General features: G+C 44.8%; 1 protein-coding gene across 4 annotated transcripts in view; it reads left to right on the forward strand.

The window, feature by feature from the left end:
* Nucleotides 1–5,340: 5,340 nt before the first annotated feature.
* The window catches only part of LOC112988218 (small ribosomal subunit protein bS6m), a 49,435-nt gene continuing 35,853 nt past the window's right edge, over nt 5,341–18,922 (forward strand). Inside the window, exon 1 of one of the 4 annotated variants that reach the window (XM_026108537.2) lies at nt 5,341–5,870. Coding sequence is in view for 1 of the 4 variants with exons in the window: in XM_026108539.2 (XP_025964324.1) it covers nt 5,826–5,870 (45 nt within the window). In the remaining 3 variants the exon portion in view is untranslated. Of the gene's footprint in view, nt 5,871–6,072; nt 6,238–15,974; nt 16,486–18,922 lie in introns of those variants that run through there. The other 3 variants (XM_026108539.2, XM_064524587.1, XM_026108538.2) reach the window with 3 other exon arrangements.

Consider the following 18,922-nt stretch of genomic DNA (forward strand, 5'->3'; position numbering starts at 1 on the left):
CAGCTCTGTTGCCTTTCAATCCTTCCTCCCGGGGCACCACTCTCTATGTGTCTAAGGGCCGTACTCCCAGCCAGGTACTTCAGGAGCCCTATGTACAAGCTTACATCAGACCTCTATTGATACTATCTCCTTCACGTGAGCTTTGCTCACTCATCTGCTCCCATGGAATGGGACCACTTCCAGCATTTCAATGCTCTGATCCACCTCCAGCAACCACCTTTCTGGAGTTTTTCTAGACTGCAATCACTGCAGAGCCATGTAGACATTTCCAGGCTGGCTATGTAGCAGCTAGTTGACCTGTTGTTACCTCAGATGTATAGTGTTCAGCTACAAACCCACCCAAGAAGGTGGGTATGTATTAGGGAGAAAAGGCATGTATCTGTATATATATCTATGTCCATGCCTGTAGACAAACAGCAATACAAGCAAACAAACAGAAATACACTTGGCAGTGAAATTAGTCTTTCCTCCTTCTTTCAGCAGGCAATTCCTGTTTTCTACTAACAACTCTCTGAAAATCTGTCCTTCATTGAAGTTCAAGACAGGCAATATCCGAGTCATAAACCTGTGATAAATTTAAGGTTTGATATTGTGTAATCTAAAACAGCTAGAAATGAAAACTTTTATCGTTGTAAAAAGAAGAGAATTGGCTTTTCCATGGTGCACAGAATACTTGTTTCAAATCTGGGTAGTTTCCATCATAAGATAGAGATCATAAAAGTGCAATATAATTACGCTTAGAGAGGCTATTAAAGATCATATTGAGGATTTAAAAGCACAATATTTTTCTTTCTTTTTTCCCCCCTTTATCCTATCATGTTGGACTAGTTTCTTTGTCCATGAAATTTTGCACCACGTTTTTAGTCCCCTAAAACACTTCCTAAAGCTTTTACACAGGAAAGTCAGCATATATACATACAGAATGCATGAGGACATATTTTTAATTTGTGCTCTATTACAAAGAGTGACATTATTCATTAGTGTCCTATGTGCTGCTCTCTCGCATAGGGATGTACATGAAAGATAGTAAGATATAGATTGGAGGATCTGCCTTTTCAGCACCCCAACCTCCAGCATGAAAAAGTCATAGTCAGGCCTCTCAAAGTCGTAGGTTTGACATAGCATTCATTAATTCTTTAAAGAAAATGATAAATTAGGGTGGCTTTATAATTGCTTTCTGAGCATTTAGGGAATGGTCACTCCATGTTTTTCAGATTTTCCTCTGCAAGCGTGTGCTTTTAGATGTTAAGTGAGAGTTTCCTAGAGTCTGTGCTTGTGGTTAGTGCTTTGAGGAAAAAACAAAGTCCTGTGAGATTCAAGATAGCTCATACCTGGTGGACACACTACATAATATGCAAGAAAGTCAGAGTGTTAGGAATTCTTGCAAAGATACAGTATGTTGCAGATGTATGCAGTAGATAGTTCATGAGTGTGTGTGTATAACTATACATAGGCAGGATGCATGAAACCAGATGCCCATGTAAGTGTGACATTCAGACACAGGTAGATCTAGTCACTACATCTGTGTTGCTAATATGCATAAGGAGAGACCTTCAAGTGTATAGACCTCATCTAGGGAATATATATAGGAATACCTATGTATGTCAGAGTGAGTTTATTAGATCTCACACAGAAGTGTTTCTACATGCATGAACAAAGCTCAGGCACAGATATAAGTGGACTCAGGCTCAATCATATGTTTGTGGGGTCTTGAGGTGCAGCACTGAAGCATGTGTGTGGGTGGGATTCAAAAAAAAGGAAGGGAGGGTTTGTTGGCCACATGCACGTCTACATTTATGGAGCTTGGATAGGGAGTGTAGTGAAAAGTTAGTATGAATGAAGAATGTAAGTGTATGTCCAGCTGAGAATCAAATATTGGCATTTGAAAGTGGTGCTAGAAATTTCAGATTTGGGTATTTGCATGAAATTCTGTGCATGTGCGAGAGAGAGAAAGCAGTAGGAACAAGGGTGAATGTGTTCCTTTTTTTCTGGAACACGAATGTTTCAAGCAAGTAGTCGTTTTAGTAGTAAGGTGTAAGGGTTTCATTTTGTGGGAAGAGAACAGTGTGGCTCATCTGTGATTATGTCAGCACTGGCAGGGTGCATCTGGAGGGTGGGAATTACTGTCGGTTCTTATTAGCAAGGCAGGGATATCTGGGCATTCTCTCCTCCATTGGGGACCATCATTCACAAGTTATCTGGATTTCCTCTGGAGTGCCCAGGCAGCTGTTCAGAACAAGAAAGCAGCTCACTGCAGATAACAACATATGAAAAAAGTAAAGTGGTAAGCACAAACAGGCAGTAAATTACACCTGTCAGTTGATTGGCAATTACTGCCAAAGCACAGGTGTTTACCTGAGCTGCGGGGTGTAGTTCGGGATCATGTTAAACACTTCTTCATAGACAATTCATCTTGAACAGCTGATAATTTGCAACGGTGCACAAAAATGGCTACTAGCACCCACATAGGCTTTGTTTTGCCCCACAGTGCCTGCAGGGAATAACCGAGAGCTCAAATTTCCTGAAGATGAGGAAGACCTTCAACAACAGCATTGCTGACAGTTCTGCAAGTCATTATGGGAAGTACTGGGAAAAATTTCCAATTAGCAGTACTTGCGCCTTGGATTCATTTCATCAGCTACTACGCAACCACTGTGCAAGCAGAGGAAAAGCGAGCAATGCTGAGCCGATGGTACAGTACGACTCTTTTGGTGGAGGAGGGCATGACTGGGATTCCACGATGATGGTGAGGAGGGATGGGAGTACAGGGTCTGGAGCCAAGGCCCCTCTCTTGATGGGGTAAGGCATGTGTGTGTGAGAGAGAAAACCTGTAGGTAGTCTGGATTTGAGGGTTTTTTGGGCCATATGTGAAAATATATGCCAATTGATTGTGGAATATGATTTCAGATTCTGTTTTAAGGTGAGATGGAAGATGTATGTAAAAGAGAGTGAGGCAGAGGCTGAGGTTCCAGTTGGGGAAGCAATAAAGGTGTTTAAGGGAGTTGGGGACATGAGATTTGCACCACATTTTGGAGAGAATAAGGGCTTGTGCTAGGAGGAGGAGAGCCCAAGGTTGTAGTTGTACTCTGGTATGCAGCAAGCAGTTGGGGTGCTAAGACACCTAGATATTTTGTGAACATTTTTTAACCTCAAGATTTCCCCCTGCTTCCCCTTCACTGTAAGCATTGGCATGGTGGCTCTGCTCTTTTTCCCTGCCTTTCTCATACCCATGGCTGACTTTAGGCGTTAGCAAATTGGTAGCTTTTCCCCAGTGAAGTGTAGCAATGACCAAATAACTGTGTTTTTTCCCAGGGGCAGGGAAACAGATTTTTGCTTAGCATGTTTTGTCAGCACAACAGACCTGGGCCTGCGTGGTCTGACAAAGGTTTGGATTTGTGTGTGCTGCTGAGCAAAGAGTTGGTATGTAGGAAACTTTCCAGAAGCAGCAGCCCCTGTCTCCAGTGCCCCTATTTCCTTAGCGGCAGCAAGCACAACAGTGCCTGCCCTGACAGTCTGCCTGTACATGTCTCTCTGTCCTTGCCCTCTTGCCCCATGTTCATGTCCCAGATCTTCTGCTTTCCTGCTCATGGAGAGGTAGCAGCTCATGACGCAGAGGAGGATGCAGGTTGCATCACATATGGAGAGAAAGGGCCCTGCACTGACATTAAGTCAGCTAGGCTAGACAGACTTCTGCCCTGACCCAGGCCCCTGTAATCCAACTACCGCTTGCCTGTCATCTTCCCCCTGAATCACCTTAACCCTTCCCAGTCTTTTGCACTCTATTTCCAAGACATGCCCGTAACCTCCCTCTTCTCCCTCTGGTTCCTCTCATTCCACTCATCCTTCCCCTATGGAAGAAATTAAGTTTGCCCAGACCTCATCTGCCTCTTGTCCTTCTCAGGGACCCACTTCTCCCCATCAAGATTACATTTTGCCACCCTACAAAACTCCATTATTTTGTGCTCACTCTGCTCTCACCCTCTGATATATCTTGGCTGAGAAGGCTGGCAAGGGCTTGGAGAAGGCAAAAACTGAGAAAGGGGGCAAAAGGAAGGAAGGAAACAGGACCCCGGTTGAGGTGTGTGCCTCCTGCAAAGGCCTCAATACCATCGAACTGGATCAGGAATAGCAGAACTGAGGTTTATGGGACAGGACTGATGTGGAAAGGCAAAATGTGCTATTGCAACCAGCTGGGGAGAACAGACAGGGCCAGGGAAGGAGGACTTTAAAACCTAGAACAAAAACTCAGTATGATCTCTCTTTTTAAAGAAAGCTCGTGGGTAGATATTTCCGGAATTTTCTAGGGTGTTACGTGTATAAGGAAAAAGGATACATCTGGATGGAGCTAGCTGTGCTGTGGAGAAAAGAAATATGATTGAAACAAGTCTGTCTTGCCGCAAGGCTCCTCAAATGTGCCTCTTTTCGGGATGCAGGCAGTTGCTGGTTCCCAGCACAGCTAGGGCTGGGAGCTGGTGTCAGATGTGTTGCTGACAGAGGGCATCTGCACAGCTACAGTGTCACTGGCCTTGACGGTCGTGTGTGAACCTAATGTGATCGCGTGCACCTAGAACCGCTGTTTTGGAAACATCTGCCCATAAACTCCTCTGCCAGAAACACCCAGGCATCAAGGCCAGGGATCATCCAGCCACGCAGCTGACACCTCTATCTGTTGGGTACGTACGCACAACCCTCAGCAGGCCACACACATCCACAGACACGTCTGTCAGCAAGCTACATGCACAGCCCAAGGACGGACATGCAACTGCGTAATTACTGTAAAAAAAAAAAATCAAGAAAACCCTACACGTGCTTTACGGATGCGTGCTGCGAGGTGACACACACCTTGTGGTGCCTGTGAGGAGAGCGAGGTGTTTGCCGCCCCGTGCGCCTGGAAGGGGACGTATTTCACCCGAGCAGTACCGCTGGGGGGGGGTGGGGAATTGGTGCCTGGCTGTGGGGGTGAGGCGGGGGCCCGGCCTGCACCCCGAGGCACAGGTCGTGGAAGGTTCTGGAAGAGCGCCAGGCCGAGGCCTCCGTGCGCCCCAGGGGCACTGCCAGCAGCTGCCCCGGCGCCCTCGCCTTCGCGCAGCCTGCGGGGGTTTCCGGCCCACCGCGGCTCCCACGGGGATGTGGGGGCCGGTTTCGGGAGGGTGCCAGGGCGCAGGGCCGTGTGCGTGCTGGCGGGCACGGGGGCCGTGGCCACGCAGGGGCCACCGCCGTGGGTGGCTGTGACTCAGGAGCAGGATCTCCCCGCGGCGCCGCCACTCTCCTCCCCCACCATGTGCGAGCTCGGGTGTGTGAAGGGCGGCGGGGAGGGGGAGGAGAGGGGCGGACACAGTGGAAATTTCCACTCCCTGCAGCAGCCACAGCAGCCGCCACTGCCGCGGCGGCGGGAAGGAGGAAGGCGGGCGCAGGCCCGGAACCGCCGCAGGGGGAAGGCCGGGCCCGCCACGGCCGAGCCCCGCTCCCCGCAGCGCGGCGGGGCCTTGGCTGGCCCCGGGCCGGCGGAGCAGGCCGCGGGGGCCGTGCGGGCGGCGGCCCCCCGCGGGGCGAGCGGGCGTGTGCACGCCTGGGGCGTCGGAGGCGGCGCTTGGCGCGGGCAGGGGGCGGCGCGGCGGAGCGTGCGCAGCTGCCGGCGCCCTTTAAGCCGCGCCAGCGCGCCCGTCTCGGTGTGTGTGCAGCCGGGCAGCCGTGCGGGCAGGAGCTGCTGCCTGGTGACGTGCAGCTCCTCCTCCGTCGTCCCTCTCCGGCACCGCCGCCACCCCCTTCTTCCCCACCCTCTGCCCCGCTGCGTCCCCGCTCCTCCCGCCACAGCCAGCTCTAAGATGCCCCGCTATGAACTGGCTTTGATCCTGAAAGCCATGCAAAGGGTGAGTGCGGGAGGGGAGACGGGAGGGAGGGAGCTGGCCAGGTGCGACCTGACATATCCCCCAACACCCCCCAAAGCCGGTGAGTCTCGGCTCTCTGCCGCCGCCAGCCGGTGCCTCGTGCCCGCCGGGCTGCGGCCGCCGCTCGTCCTTGGCGCTGCCATGCGGCGGCGCCGCCACGGCCCCCGGCCCCCCTCGCCCTGCCTCCGTGTTTTGAAACGGGAGTTGCGCAGCGTGCTTCGGCCTCGCGCGTGTCTTCCCCGGCCGCTTTCCCCTTTCATTTTTTATTCTCCCCTTCCCTCCTCCTCCTCGGAAGAGTTTGTTGGTAGCGTGCTTAGCACCGCACCCCCCTTCCCCTTTTTGCCCACAGGTAAGCGACTCCCGCACTTTGGGAAATGTACGTTTCCTTCCCCCCCCCCCCCCCCCCCCCCCGCAGCTGTCCTCTGCCCCCTCCGGGTCCCGGGGGCGGGGGGCAAGGGCGGCCGCGGCGGCCTCCGCCAGCCGTTGTGGCACTGGTTGAGCCCCGGTGCCGATACGGCGGGCGGCGTCTGCCCCGCGGAGGGGCGATAACCGCTGCGGGCGCGGAGCGGGGCTCCCCGGTGCTTGGTCTTAACGGGCCAGGAGCCCCTCCGTGGTGCGGGTGTGCTTGCGTGTGTTCTTTTTTCAATAAATAAATAAATAAAAAAAAGACATATTTCTGTGTAGGTGGGACCCTTCCCGTGGAAGATAATAGCTGATACTGGTGCTTCTCTAGTACCTTCTACGGCCTTTGTTTATTTGCTACTTTCCAGCTTAATACGTGGTGCTGCTGCCTAAATGTAGCAGCGCTTCTGTTAGTCTACAACCCTTTTGATCTTATCCAGTGTGAACATGCTTGCTGTTATGTTTAACCTTTGTTTATATGACATGTATGTTTGTAATAGAACAGTGGGAAGTTAGTGTTGCTTTTTTTCTTTTCGTTATAGTTACTGGAGCATGTCTTCATGTATTGCATGTACTACATATACTAGTACATTTCCATTCATTTTACATGTAGCATCCACATGTCAGGGTTGGCTTTTTTTTTTTTTAAACTTGGCTTAACTGCAGGCGCTCTAGTAGACTTCTCAGGTGAGTCCCCTAGTGGTGAAATAGAGCAACTGGGGAGGAAATTGGTGGCATTGCCTCACCGCCTCGTGGAGCAGCACTCAGGCTGACAAAACACTCTTCTCCGTGTACTTGTGTTGTGTTGTATGATCTCCCTCCCCACCCCCATCCATTTCTAAGCCATAGGTCATGAGATGCTTTTTCTGTACCTGCTGTTAATGTGGAAGTTCCCTTATGCTGTGCAAACACTAAAAATGTGGAAGAGGAGAGAAAGCATAGCAGATCTTACATGATACTGAGACACTAATAAACTTAACTATTCTTAAAGAATGTTATCAAGTGCTGTGCTGGTGAAAAGGATCTTTGATTCTTATGATTTGAGCACTGAAACGCAGGGTTAAGCTTTCAACTGTAAAATGCTTCTAGTGGGCATTGATCGGTACACTCAGAAGATTTAACATCTGCAACCTTTTATTCTTTGGAGTTTGACGCCCTATTTCCTAATAGGTGTTTCTTGAGGTATTTTTTTAGCTCTGTGGTTATGGTAAAATACTAAGTTTTGGCTCAGAAATACTGCTGTTTTTAACCTACCCTTACAATTCTAAAATCTAGAGAGTTCATGTCTAGGTACTGTTTTTCTTGTTGTTTACGGTACACCAGATTTGGTGCTTTTTTGTATACAGATAAGTTGCTGCTGTGGCTTTTCTTGTGAAATGAGAGCACTTTAAAAACATTGGTATACTGATTATGCTGAGTGATTTTGCTGAATCCTGACAAGTGTGTTGCTTTAATGTCCCCCATAACAATGCTTAATCTCAAGCATAGTGCTAACTTGCATTAGCCAAAATAAGGAGACCTGAATTTAAGTCTAATAAAATGTTCTGAAATTATGCAGCGACTACATAACTCTTCCCTGTAGAATGTGGCGTGTTAGTATATCTAGTGCAGTACCAAATAAATTACACTCCTGCTTAATGTTTGTGCTTTTTGATAAAGCTACCCGAGCTAGATGTTCACCAGGCTACTATATCAATCCCTCCATACTACAACTGCATGCTGTAACGGCAGCTTTACTCTGAGACTTGCTCAAGTGCTGGCTTTTTTCCTGATGTCCTTGGCATGCTTCCTGACCTCTGACAGCCCCTTGCCTTGCAAAAAATAAGCCCCTGCAGCCTGGCTTTCTTATGCTTTAGGGCTGTCGGTAACTCCTGCGGGATTGCTAGCAGCTTGAGTGAAAACCCTCTTAGAGCTGCAGTCTTGCAGTTTTTCACGGCTCTTTCTTCAGAGACTAGCATCATGATTGTATGAGTGTGTCTCCCCCCCCCCCCCCGCCCCGGTAACTTTTAATAGTTACTACAGCATTTTCATAGATCTAGGTAGAATAAACTCCCAATGGTATGTGTTTTGTTTTCTTTTGTGTGGGGGGGGCTTTGTTTTCTTGTTTCTTCTTCTTTTTTTTTTTTTTCCTTTGGTCTCTTTTACTCCCTAGCACTAGTGTTTGAGTTGAGGATCCCTCATCCTTTCCTTGCATGTGGCTTCTGTTTGCAATTGTGGACTCTGCCTGTTGTGCTAGTCTTCTCCTTACCCAGATAGCCTCTATATGGTTATGGGACTCTCTGTAGGAAAGCATGACCCCTCTGTCTTACCTGATGCTCCTATGTTCCTTTGATTCTCTGCAGATTTCCTCAAAGACCCTTCAGCTTTCCTTTTGATGTCTTAAAACGCAGTACCCAAAATCTTGGGGGTGGGGGGACGTGGAAGGAGGAAAATGTCTGTTTTCAAACTTCATCTCCCATTGTCCATGTATATTTTTCACAAAAGAGCATGACTTTATTCTGAAGTCAAAGCTGAACAGCTGTTCTCTATCATGTTTTTGTGGGTATTGTATCATCAGGTATTTGATTATACTAAAGGTATCAATTCAGCTGTGTAAATTGTCCATGGACAGAGTCCTCAATCAGCACAGATCCTAGTCAGTAGCTTGCAGGAAAATTTTAAACCCCACCAAACTAACCAACCAACCAAAAATCTCCCGGGGAAAAAAAACACTTCTCTGCTTTTTTGTGGTACCACTCTACTCTCCAAAGAGTAACTACAGGGAGAGAGTTGGATCGTGTAACTCTTTATGTGAATGCATGGAGGAGATGGTTTGGGAAAAGAAAGGTATGATGGCAGTAACGTAAAATATCTGTAACTTACAGTGAAAATAATGGATTTTGCCCATGTGTGTAGCTTTCTTCAGTATGCTACTGGCAAATAATAGGATGAGCTTGGAGAGTTTGATGGCAGACTTGTTGCCCATAACATACAGATGTGTAGAAAAACACATTGCCTGCCCTCATTAGCCTAAGTCAAAGTCTACAGTTGTTGTGAAGGTAGATGCACAAAAGAAGACATAGTTGTTCATGCTCCAAACTTTACTATTCACAGCAGTGGGTGAATTGCTAATTATTTCTAACCTCTTCCCAGGAGAGCTGGCTTTCAGCAGGGGAATCATGGCAGAGCAGGACCTTCAGTGGGAAACGGTAGTGACCCTCCAGTTAATCTGCAAGAGGTTTTGCTTGCTGGGGAAGGGAGAAGTCTTTGGGGAGGCTTCCTCTTGCTTCCCTCCTAGTGTTGCTGAAAGTCCCTGGAGAGCTAGGGAAGGAAGGGGGAGGGGAGGGGAAGGAAGAGCTGGAAAAGGCTTCCTATTGCTCTGACGCTGTTTTGCAGGCTGACCACAGGGCGGCAATATGAGACACCCTCCAAGGAAAATTAGCAGCCTGGGGCACATGAGACAGACAAGGTATAGGTATTCCCATGCTGTTCTTGTTGCTGCTTGATTCTTGTGAGCTGGGACACCTGTCTTTGACAAAACAACTTTGCAACTGAAACGAATGGGTGGCTCAAAAATACTTTGTATGAGACTTTTGCTAAAAAATGAGAAAGCATCCTGATATTTTGATACTAGTGTGCTCTTCTCTCCCCACGTCACCTGTAAAAAAGGACAAATACATAGTATGAACCATGATGTAACACTTAATTACCTCGTTTCAGCACATACCTGGACTAGGGGACCCCACCCCTGCCTTTGTAATACTACAGTGAATCTTGGTCTCAGTTTGACTTGCATGTTCACACAGCGTACCTTGTATTCAGCATCTGTTTGTTTGCTTCTGAGCAGGTTGCCATGTTTCAAAAATTCCCTACCTGCTGTGTAGATCACTCAGCTATTTTAGGAGAGCCAAAGCAATGGGCAGCAGTGTTGCTTGACATCTTGACTGTTATACTTAATTGCTGTGTAGGCAGCTGCAGCAATTGGGCTTTCGATATCTTTGTTGGTAGGAAGGGGGGGGGGGTGAATAAAGAGGGCAGTAAGCAGACAGATATTGTTTTTATTTTCATTCCTTTCTAGTTGACCTATCTATTCTGTGTGTCCTCCTTCCTTCCCCCCCTCCCCCAGCTTAATAGGTTGAAATTGGACAGAAATTTTCCTCTGTTTTCCTTGGCTTTTTCAGTAGGTTGAAATATGCTGCTCTTCACCTAGTATCACAAAAGGGGAAGGTAGTAGGAGTGGTACTTTTATATTGGAGGTGGTGGTGGAAAGAAGGCTGAAGAGTTGGAACTAAAAGATGAGATCAGAACACGATGAGATCTGTAGTAGACTTTCTTGTAGGAGTCAGCTTTTTGTTTTCTGCTTTAAGCTTTTCATTAAGAATAATTGTATTTTGAAGCATGTGATACAGATAACATTTGAGAATAATATCTTCTTGGCTGAAGTTTGTCATATTTTATCTTGAGATCTGAGAATAGCCTCTCTTCTAAATTTCTGCCAAGTGTGGGATATGTTCCTGGTTTGGGTATGGGTAAGGTAGAGGATTATTCTCTTCTACAAAAAAGGTCTAAATCTTTTTATAGGAAATAGTTATTAGTTAGATGAGTTTAGCAAAGTTGACTGTCTTATTCTTGCTGTCAACTTAGTACTCATTTTGTACAAAAGTCTCTTGGTTTAGACAGGCTTTTTTTAGTATATTAAGCAATGTGCTTGATCAAATGTGTGTAATGGGATGCACTAGTTAACTCTGCAACTCTTGTTCCCTAAGCTTTAGAGCTGCAAGCCTGGGCACTTGAGGGACTCTCACAAAAGCAGGTCTGTGGGCAGGCCCTTGCATCCATGCTGGATGACTTCAGTGGGATTGGGCTAGCAACTCTTCAGTGGGCAGAAATGTGACTTAGCCTTTAAGATAAGACTTCTCCCCTTTGCCCCGTTATCTATTTAGCAATGTGCTTTTCTTTTTGGCTGTGTGTCTTTCCTCATTTGTCTGCTGTGTGTTTGTGTATATATACTGACACATTGTGTATGTGATCATGGAGATGCTTGTTTACTTCAGCATGAGAGTATATTCTATCATTTAACTTTTGAAATGGAAGGAAGGAGAATCTATTGTATTGACCAAAGTACTTCATTGCTCTCCTCTGTTGTAAGAGTCTGTCAAGAGTCACTGACTGTAAGATGTCCTTCATCACTTAGAATAATCCTTTAAGTTAACCTAATTATGAATGTGTGTGTATGCTTGCTTTTTTCTAATACATAATACAGACCAGATTTTGTAACTGAAAGTTCTTGCTTTCTTACATATTCTTTCAGGAGCTGATTTCTCCAATTCCCTTGTTTGAGAGCTGTAATGCTGGCAACTTCCATTGAAAATTTACTTCTGTGGTTGTTGATATTGACCGAGTTGCTTGCCTTGCTTTTTGTCAGACTCGGCCAGTGCAGGCTGCTAATATTTTGAGCCGCAGCTGCTCAGTCTGCCTCCACTACAAATCTGTGGCAATGTAAGAGCTACTTATGTGGAAGCAGTTGTCTGATAAGTTGCTTGTACCTGCCTCTGCAGTGCCTAGCTGTGGCGGTGGGGGACGCCCCCAGACACCAGGTCATTGTCTTCAAAGCTTCCTGCCCAGTGGAACCAACAGGAAGATATCTGGTGTGTGATCATTCTGTAGAAGAGCCAGTAAGAAATTGAAATGGGGGGAAAAATCAAACAGAAAGCAGATGGACAAAATATTTTAAGTTACATAGAAAGGGAATGGGAAAGATGGGAAGTGAAAACAAAAAGCAAGGCAAGAATTGGTGCAAGCTAAGGACCTGTACTGTGGGAAGACTAGTTCAAATATGGATACAGGAAATGAAGTACTACAGAAACACAGCCCCTTGATGGGGAAGAGGGAGGAAAATGAGCATGGGACAGCAGATGCTATAGGAGAAAGGTTGTGACCCCAAGAAACATGAATTTGAGTCACTATACAAGACCTACTGTTTCTCAACATTGTTTTTAATCCTGGGTTGTCAGCTTGTGAGCCAGTCTTTGTGCTTCAGCTATGCAAACATTTAAGGAAGAATAATTAAAAACAAAGGTACATACAGAGCATAGATGGATGAGGACAATGCGTGTTCAGTGGAGTAAGTGTGTTTGAAACTGTAACAAAAATGCATCTTTGGTAGCTTTTAATATAGTTAGCTGCAAAGTTTGGTTAGAGTAGCACTAGATGTTTTATAACCAAGGTGGTAATTTTATTTAAGCATCATTTTGGTCTCTTAAAATCCCCAAGAAGCATCTGAAGTATTGAAAGAGCACCTACCAGACTGAGAAGTTTGGAGGGTGTCAGACTTAAATTCTAGGTTATATGTCCCTGAAACTTCTGTCTTGATGATCAGTAGAACCTGTGATGCTTTACATTCTTGGAAGGATTGTGGGCTGCCACAAAAGCAATGGGTACTTCAAGTCCTGAATAAACTTTATGAGTGTGAGAGTGTGTGTATGTGTGTTTTATTCCCCCTAGAAATTCTAGAAAGGATTTTCTCCTCTGTTATTCTTCCCAGTTACCTACTGCATGGGAGCTGACGCTTCCACTGCTCCTCTCCATCTTCAAAGAGCTTTTGAAGTCTCTACTCTGCTAGCCAAAATCATCTTCAAACAGGGTGGGCCAACACATTTCTCTTTGCCAGGCTAGGAGTATGCCAGTTGCATCAGCTACTGGTAAATGGTGATAACCACCAATTAGATCATAGGTTCATATCTTGTAGCTAGCATTTCTAAGGAATTGCACTTTCCTTTCCTTGTGCTGAAACATAGTTACTTAACCTGAAGTACCTTTAGCTGAAACATAGATACTTCTGCTTGTTACTCCAACTTAAGTAGTATTTTTTTTTTTTTTAAGTGTCAGCTTTAACTATCAGAACTTGAGACTCTCTTGAAAGCTTGCTTACTTTAGTGCTATGCATATTTCCCAAATCCATGTTTAAAGCATCAAAGAATTACATACGAGTTTGACTCTCACTGCACTTCAGGGGAAAAAATAAGTACAGGGATGTGCTCCTACTGTATAACTAGCTTCTAGCATTTACACTAGTAATGGAATGTTAAAGCATATATGCTTACTGTAAAAAAAACAAACAAAAAAAAACAAAAAAAAAAACCCACACCCTTAACAGTAGGGATAGGAATAGTTGGTAAAACATCTGCACCTAACTTATATATTCAGAGCTTATCTGTGGCCATGCCAAAGCCTAGTGGATGTTGGAAAGCACCTACAGAGCTTGTGGCATTTGGTCTCTGCAGAAGGAAGGAGTGTGTGAACTTCCTGGTACCAGGAGGACCCTCTGAAGGAGGCTGCTAGATTCCTCCTATAAGAGGTTACTCTTCATGTCCCCTAAGAATGCAGTCTGCTTTGGTAGAGATGTTGCCATGTGTTCTGCTGCTGGTGATAACGTCTGTCCTCTGCACCCAGGAAACTTGGTTATGTGGTTCCAAATCCCCTAGGGGAATAAAGTATTGCATGTTTGTGCTTCCTTTACCCATTCTGTTGCTGTTGCGCTTAGTCACTAAGCATTTCATTAAGCTAACTTATCCACAGGTAAATACTGCTTGCCAGTGGAAGTGAAAATGTTTGTGCATCTGGACTTTGATGTGGTCTCTGAGAAGGAGTTTGAGTGTCCAGGCTCAATGTTTATCTGCAGCTGCCAGCATGTAAGATGTCGGCTGACATCTTTCCAAACCTTCTGCTATCAACTGGAGGAGACAGCCTCTTCCTCCCCTCCTCCCTGCCACTAAAATGCCTTGCTCACTTTTCCTGTATGCCCTACTGTGCTTTTTATTTAATTACCATAAACCATGTGACTTCTATGTACCCCTGTCTCCTTCCTCTTTTACTTCCACTTGCTGCATAGAAGTAAAAACTCTATCTGCAAATTTGCAAAGATTGTCTATCTGTCTATTTGCAAAGAAAAGCATGGTTTTCATGCTGAGGGAGGAGTTACTTATAGTGTTTCTGGGCAGCTGAGCCTCTGGTCATCATCTGCTTGAGTTACGATGAAGACCTGTTTGCCAGAGAAGAGTGGCTCGGTTCCTCAGTGGTGCTGAGCAGTGGTACTTTCTGCTCTCTTCAAGAATTCAGATGGTGTTTGTCACCCCTGTAGATATAAGCTGGTTCTTTGGCTTTGCAAGGGGAAAAGGAAGGACTGACTGACACGTTTTCTTTAAGCTAGTAATCAGTTTAACTTACAAAGTAATAGTCCATCAGCTCAAATTTAAGACCTGATTAACAGACTAGAGTATGCCTAGGTAGGCATGAAGCACAGGGGCTTTCTTTCTGGTATCTTTTCATTTTAACAAGTAATAAGGACATTTTCTACCTCCTTTCTTCTGTCTCTGTCTCCCTCCCCTGTATGTTTGAGGTTTTAGGAAGAACAGTGGAAGCAAATAATCTGCTACTGCTGACAATGCTGGAGACTCACAGGGAAAGAAGCCAACTGAATGTGAAAGCCAGAGGCGGTGGCATGAAGTGGCTTGCTGAGGCACTGCTAGCAATGTAGTCTTCAGAAAATGAGCCATCTTCCTCTTGCTTTGTGATTCTTCAGCAGCTTCTGTTCAGTTTAGAGTACTGTATGAGCACTACAATAAAACTGCATTTTCTTTCTTCTGCTGATTTTCTGAAATAAAATATGTAACTTGGCCCCTGCCTTAGATAGATATATACATTTGAGGTGAGAGGAAGAAATGTAAATGAAAACTAATTTGAAGTAACTGCACTAACACTGTTAGTCAAACTGTCCTTCAGCTTCGCTTGGCCTTATGTTACTCCAGTTATTCCTGCTGTAATACACCACAATAACTTTACATTTCTAACAGACAAATGCAGTGCAGCTTTCTGTGATTGTTTCTCCTGCTGAACTGCGTACTGTGAGGTTACTTATTTCTCTAGAGCCTTTCTACTCAGTCCTTTAGGAAAAGAACTGAGAAGGATGTATTATGGAGCAAGCTGTTTATTTTGATGATGCTGTAAAATGAAGAACAGTGTTGAAGAGATTCCTGGAACTCCAGACCAAAAAGCGCGTTACATGCTCATAATAACATTCGACCAGCTCACTAACTTCAACCTTGCAATGTGCATCAATAATAAGGCTTTTAGGGTAATGATGATTTGGAGTGCCTCTGTGGTTCCTCTGTTCTCCAGGCCTAGTGGAAGTGTTAAAGCAGCGCCACTTCAGGGCAGCAGAGCATGTGTGGATAACTGTGCTGTTCTCTGGCAAGCAGTTAGTTAAGTCACTGCTGATTCAGGTAGCTCCTAAATGTGGTACTCTTCTGCTCCAGCCTGTCCAGACCTTGCTCATTTATTCTATGCTACAGCTGAACTTCTGCTTCTGAGCTTTCCTGCTTCGTGCTATATATGCCTTGTTTGCCATGGGTAAGAGTCCTTCCCAGCCCATTTGCCCCAGTTCCTCGCTTATAGGAGGAAATCCTGAAGCCGTTGCTGGATGTTTAGGGTTCTGCTGAGCAGCCCGCAAGGGGAGGCCCCTGCTTTCACAAGGTCATGTGCTACACAGGGATAAGTTGATACGTATCAGTAATTCCATGAAGACCATTTCTGTGCTCATGTTTTTTTTGTATACCAGCATGCTGCAGTCAGTGAAATGCAGCTTATTCTTTTTTCCTTAGAGGCAGGGTACCTCAAATAACCTTGTGTTTACTGTGGAGCAAGGCATATACATGTGGTTACTGTGGAGCAGTAGACAGGCAGGAACTCACTTGTGTGTCTGCAGGAAGTAGCCTACAGTGTGAGCAGGCCAGACAACATACTTGCGGGGTCGAATGCTGTACAGGCCTGCTTGAGGTACTGGATCTGGTACTGCTCTATTTTCTGGGAGACAGAATGTTAGTATCTTCCATATAGAAGATACAGAACTGGGCAGTCTGACTCCGTTTCTCTCATGTGGGTGATTTGTTCAATAGGTAGTGCTCTTAGTAGGAATTAACATACCCCTGTAGGAAGAAGGTGGGAGTGGAGGGGAGAAATCTTGTTTCTAAGAAAGGACCTCAGAACTACTCAGCCTATGAAGAAAGTGAAGCATGTACTCAACTTGTTGGCAGTGAGTGCTACCATGTGTGATAGATGTGGCTACCTGCATCATCATATTGACCCTTGAAAGTATTGCTGATTGGGGCTGGTCTTCTACTCTCAATGAGCTGTTAACGCTTCTTTACAACTCTGAATGGTAAGAGAAAAGGGAGGTAAGCTGGGAAACTTCCCATTTGCAAGAAAGAGAGCTAGGCTAAGCAGAATCCGAATTTTAAGCAGCATCCTAAGTGTGTGGAGACTGGAGGAGTTTGGTTCTGACATATTTAGAGGTTCATCTTATTAGAAAAGGGCTGTGGAGAAAGTTTCCCTTTAAAACAATCATACAAATTCCTCCTAAAAATCCCACCCTAAATCTGCTTCACATTATCTAATCTCTCTTCAGGGAATTCCTTGAGACTTTTTTTTTTTCTTAAAGGACAAGCTGTCTGTTGGAGAGACATATGCATTGTTTCACCAGAGTTGTAGCCTTCTATCTTCAGACAAGAGGGAAAAATATTGTCTTGTGTCTTTGATAAGATCCAGCCAGAAAACAGCTTTAGGGAAAAAATTCACAGTCCTTGGCAGCAGTGCTGTCTTTCTGCCTTTTTTCTGTCAGTGCCACAATGTACACTGTTCTAATAACTTGAGATTAAACTCGCATGGGGCGTCTCAAAAGTCCTGCTTAAGACTTGAGGTCATAACTTGCTGGAAGTTCAGAGGGATGAGTCTCATTTTAGTAATGAAGAAAGTTCTAAGATTATTTTAGAATTAGGTCTAATAAGAAACTGGTACAAGAGGCCACTTCAGTACAGTAATTTAGCGACAGCGCAGCAAATTTATAGCGGCTACTGAAAACTTTCCACCTTCCTGCTTAAGCGAGCTGAACCCTGCAGATTTCAGATGTTGATTACAAAGGTGATGATGGTTCAGGACTCTATACAGCTGCATATTTAAAATGGCTTGGCTATACCTTCCGGTGGAAAATACTCAAGTTCTTCATGTATTATATTTTAGTTAAAATGAACCCCTAGTTTGGCAAAGTGAATGCACAATTTATTCATGGGCAGCTGCATCTTCTACTTGCATGCTTTTCAGAGAGATTGAGTGTGCTTGTAATATTCATACTATGCGCTGGGCACCTCTTGTATCAAATAGTGTCATAAAATACCATTTTGATTTATCCAGGTTATTTTGTAGTATAGTTTTGCAAGGTCATTGATTAACTTGGAGAGAAAAGATTTGGAGGTGAACTTAAGTTCAAGTCTAGAATATTTCAGTAACAGAGCAGGACAATAGGAGAGGGAGATTACAGATATTTTTACAATTTTTTAGCTTGCCTGTTATTCTCATTTTCTGTATAGAAGTTTTTTTCTTTTCTACTGTGTCTCAGTAAAATCTCTTCCTCCACTTCCCTTAAAATATTTATGTTTTTGGTATAAGCATTAGAACGTAGTTGCATTTCAAATCTTAGTGGAACGTAGTAAAAGAAGCAATGCTATTAAAGCATTATACAAAAGCAGTTACAAGTAAGAAAAGTGCATTACTTGTAATTGATGGCGTCACACAATCTGGAGTGTTTATAATTTTGCGTTGGATTAAACTAAACCATGAAATAGACCATTTAACTTCTGCTGCCTTTTGTGGGTGGGGATAAATGTGAATTCTTTTATGGAAGAATTTAAAATACATCTGTGGCTTGAGGCTTATGAGCATGATAAATTTAGCACACTACTGTAATCAGTCCATTTTGTGCCATGTCTCCATAGCCTGTCATTATTGGCTATAACTCCAGCAGAATGAATATCTATATTCTCATGTGGGTTTGTGGTGATGGTGGGGAACCCTTATTATCTTTTTCTGATTCTGAACTACTCTTGAAAAACAGCCAGCTTGTACAAATAACATGATGGTGCATTTCTCCTTAAGGCTGAAGTTGCGGTTTGCTGTAAGCTTTTTTAAAAACGTATCTGTCCGAATAAGAAACACGCGTTCTCACAACCGCACCTTTGCTACCTTCAGTAAGGCATGAAGTAAGGCAGGGAGTGTGTGTGTGTGCATTTTCAGCCTTAGCTGCAGTTTATTATGGGCCATCTGAGAATCTGTAGTATTTTTATTTACTTTTTTTTTTGTTAAACAAAATAAACTTTCTATAGGATGCTAAACAGGAAAACACCAAATACATTAGTATTGCCCGTAAGTGGTTGTATTGCCCATAGATGAATTGATAGGGAAACGTGTGCACCAGCACAGTGCTGGCGTGCTTCCGCAAGTGGGATGGAAGGGGAATGTCTAAAACTGATGCTGATAGGACTTCTAATAGACCTGATGGGCAGAACAAGGTTTCTGTGATTTTTGTGCTTACATTACTTTTGCCGGCAGGTGGGGAAAGGGGAATGGAGTCTAACCCTGTTCCTTTCTCCTTTGTAATAATCTTTAACATTCAAGATTAGCATTCTGATCTTTAGACTAAACTTGTTCTTTGCTTTGGACATCTCTTCCCTTGCTGTGCCTATTTGGTGTAGGAAGTAGAGGAATCTTGTGCCCAGCACTCTCTAAGCTCATGGAGTGGTTTTGGGTGGGTGTAAATGCATGAT

The sequence above is a fragment of the Dromaius novaehollandiae genome, chromosome 1 (assembly GCF_036370855.1).
Source record: "Dromaius novaehollandiae isolate bDroNov1 chromosome 1, bDroNov1.hap1, whole genome shotgun sequence".
Taxonomy (NCBI): Eukaryota; Metazoa; Chordata; class Aves; order Casuariiformes; family Dromaiidae; genus Dromaius; species Dromaius novaehollandiae.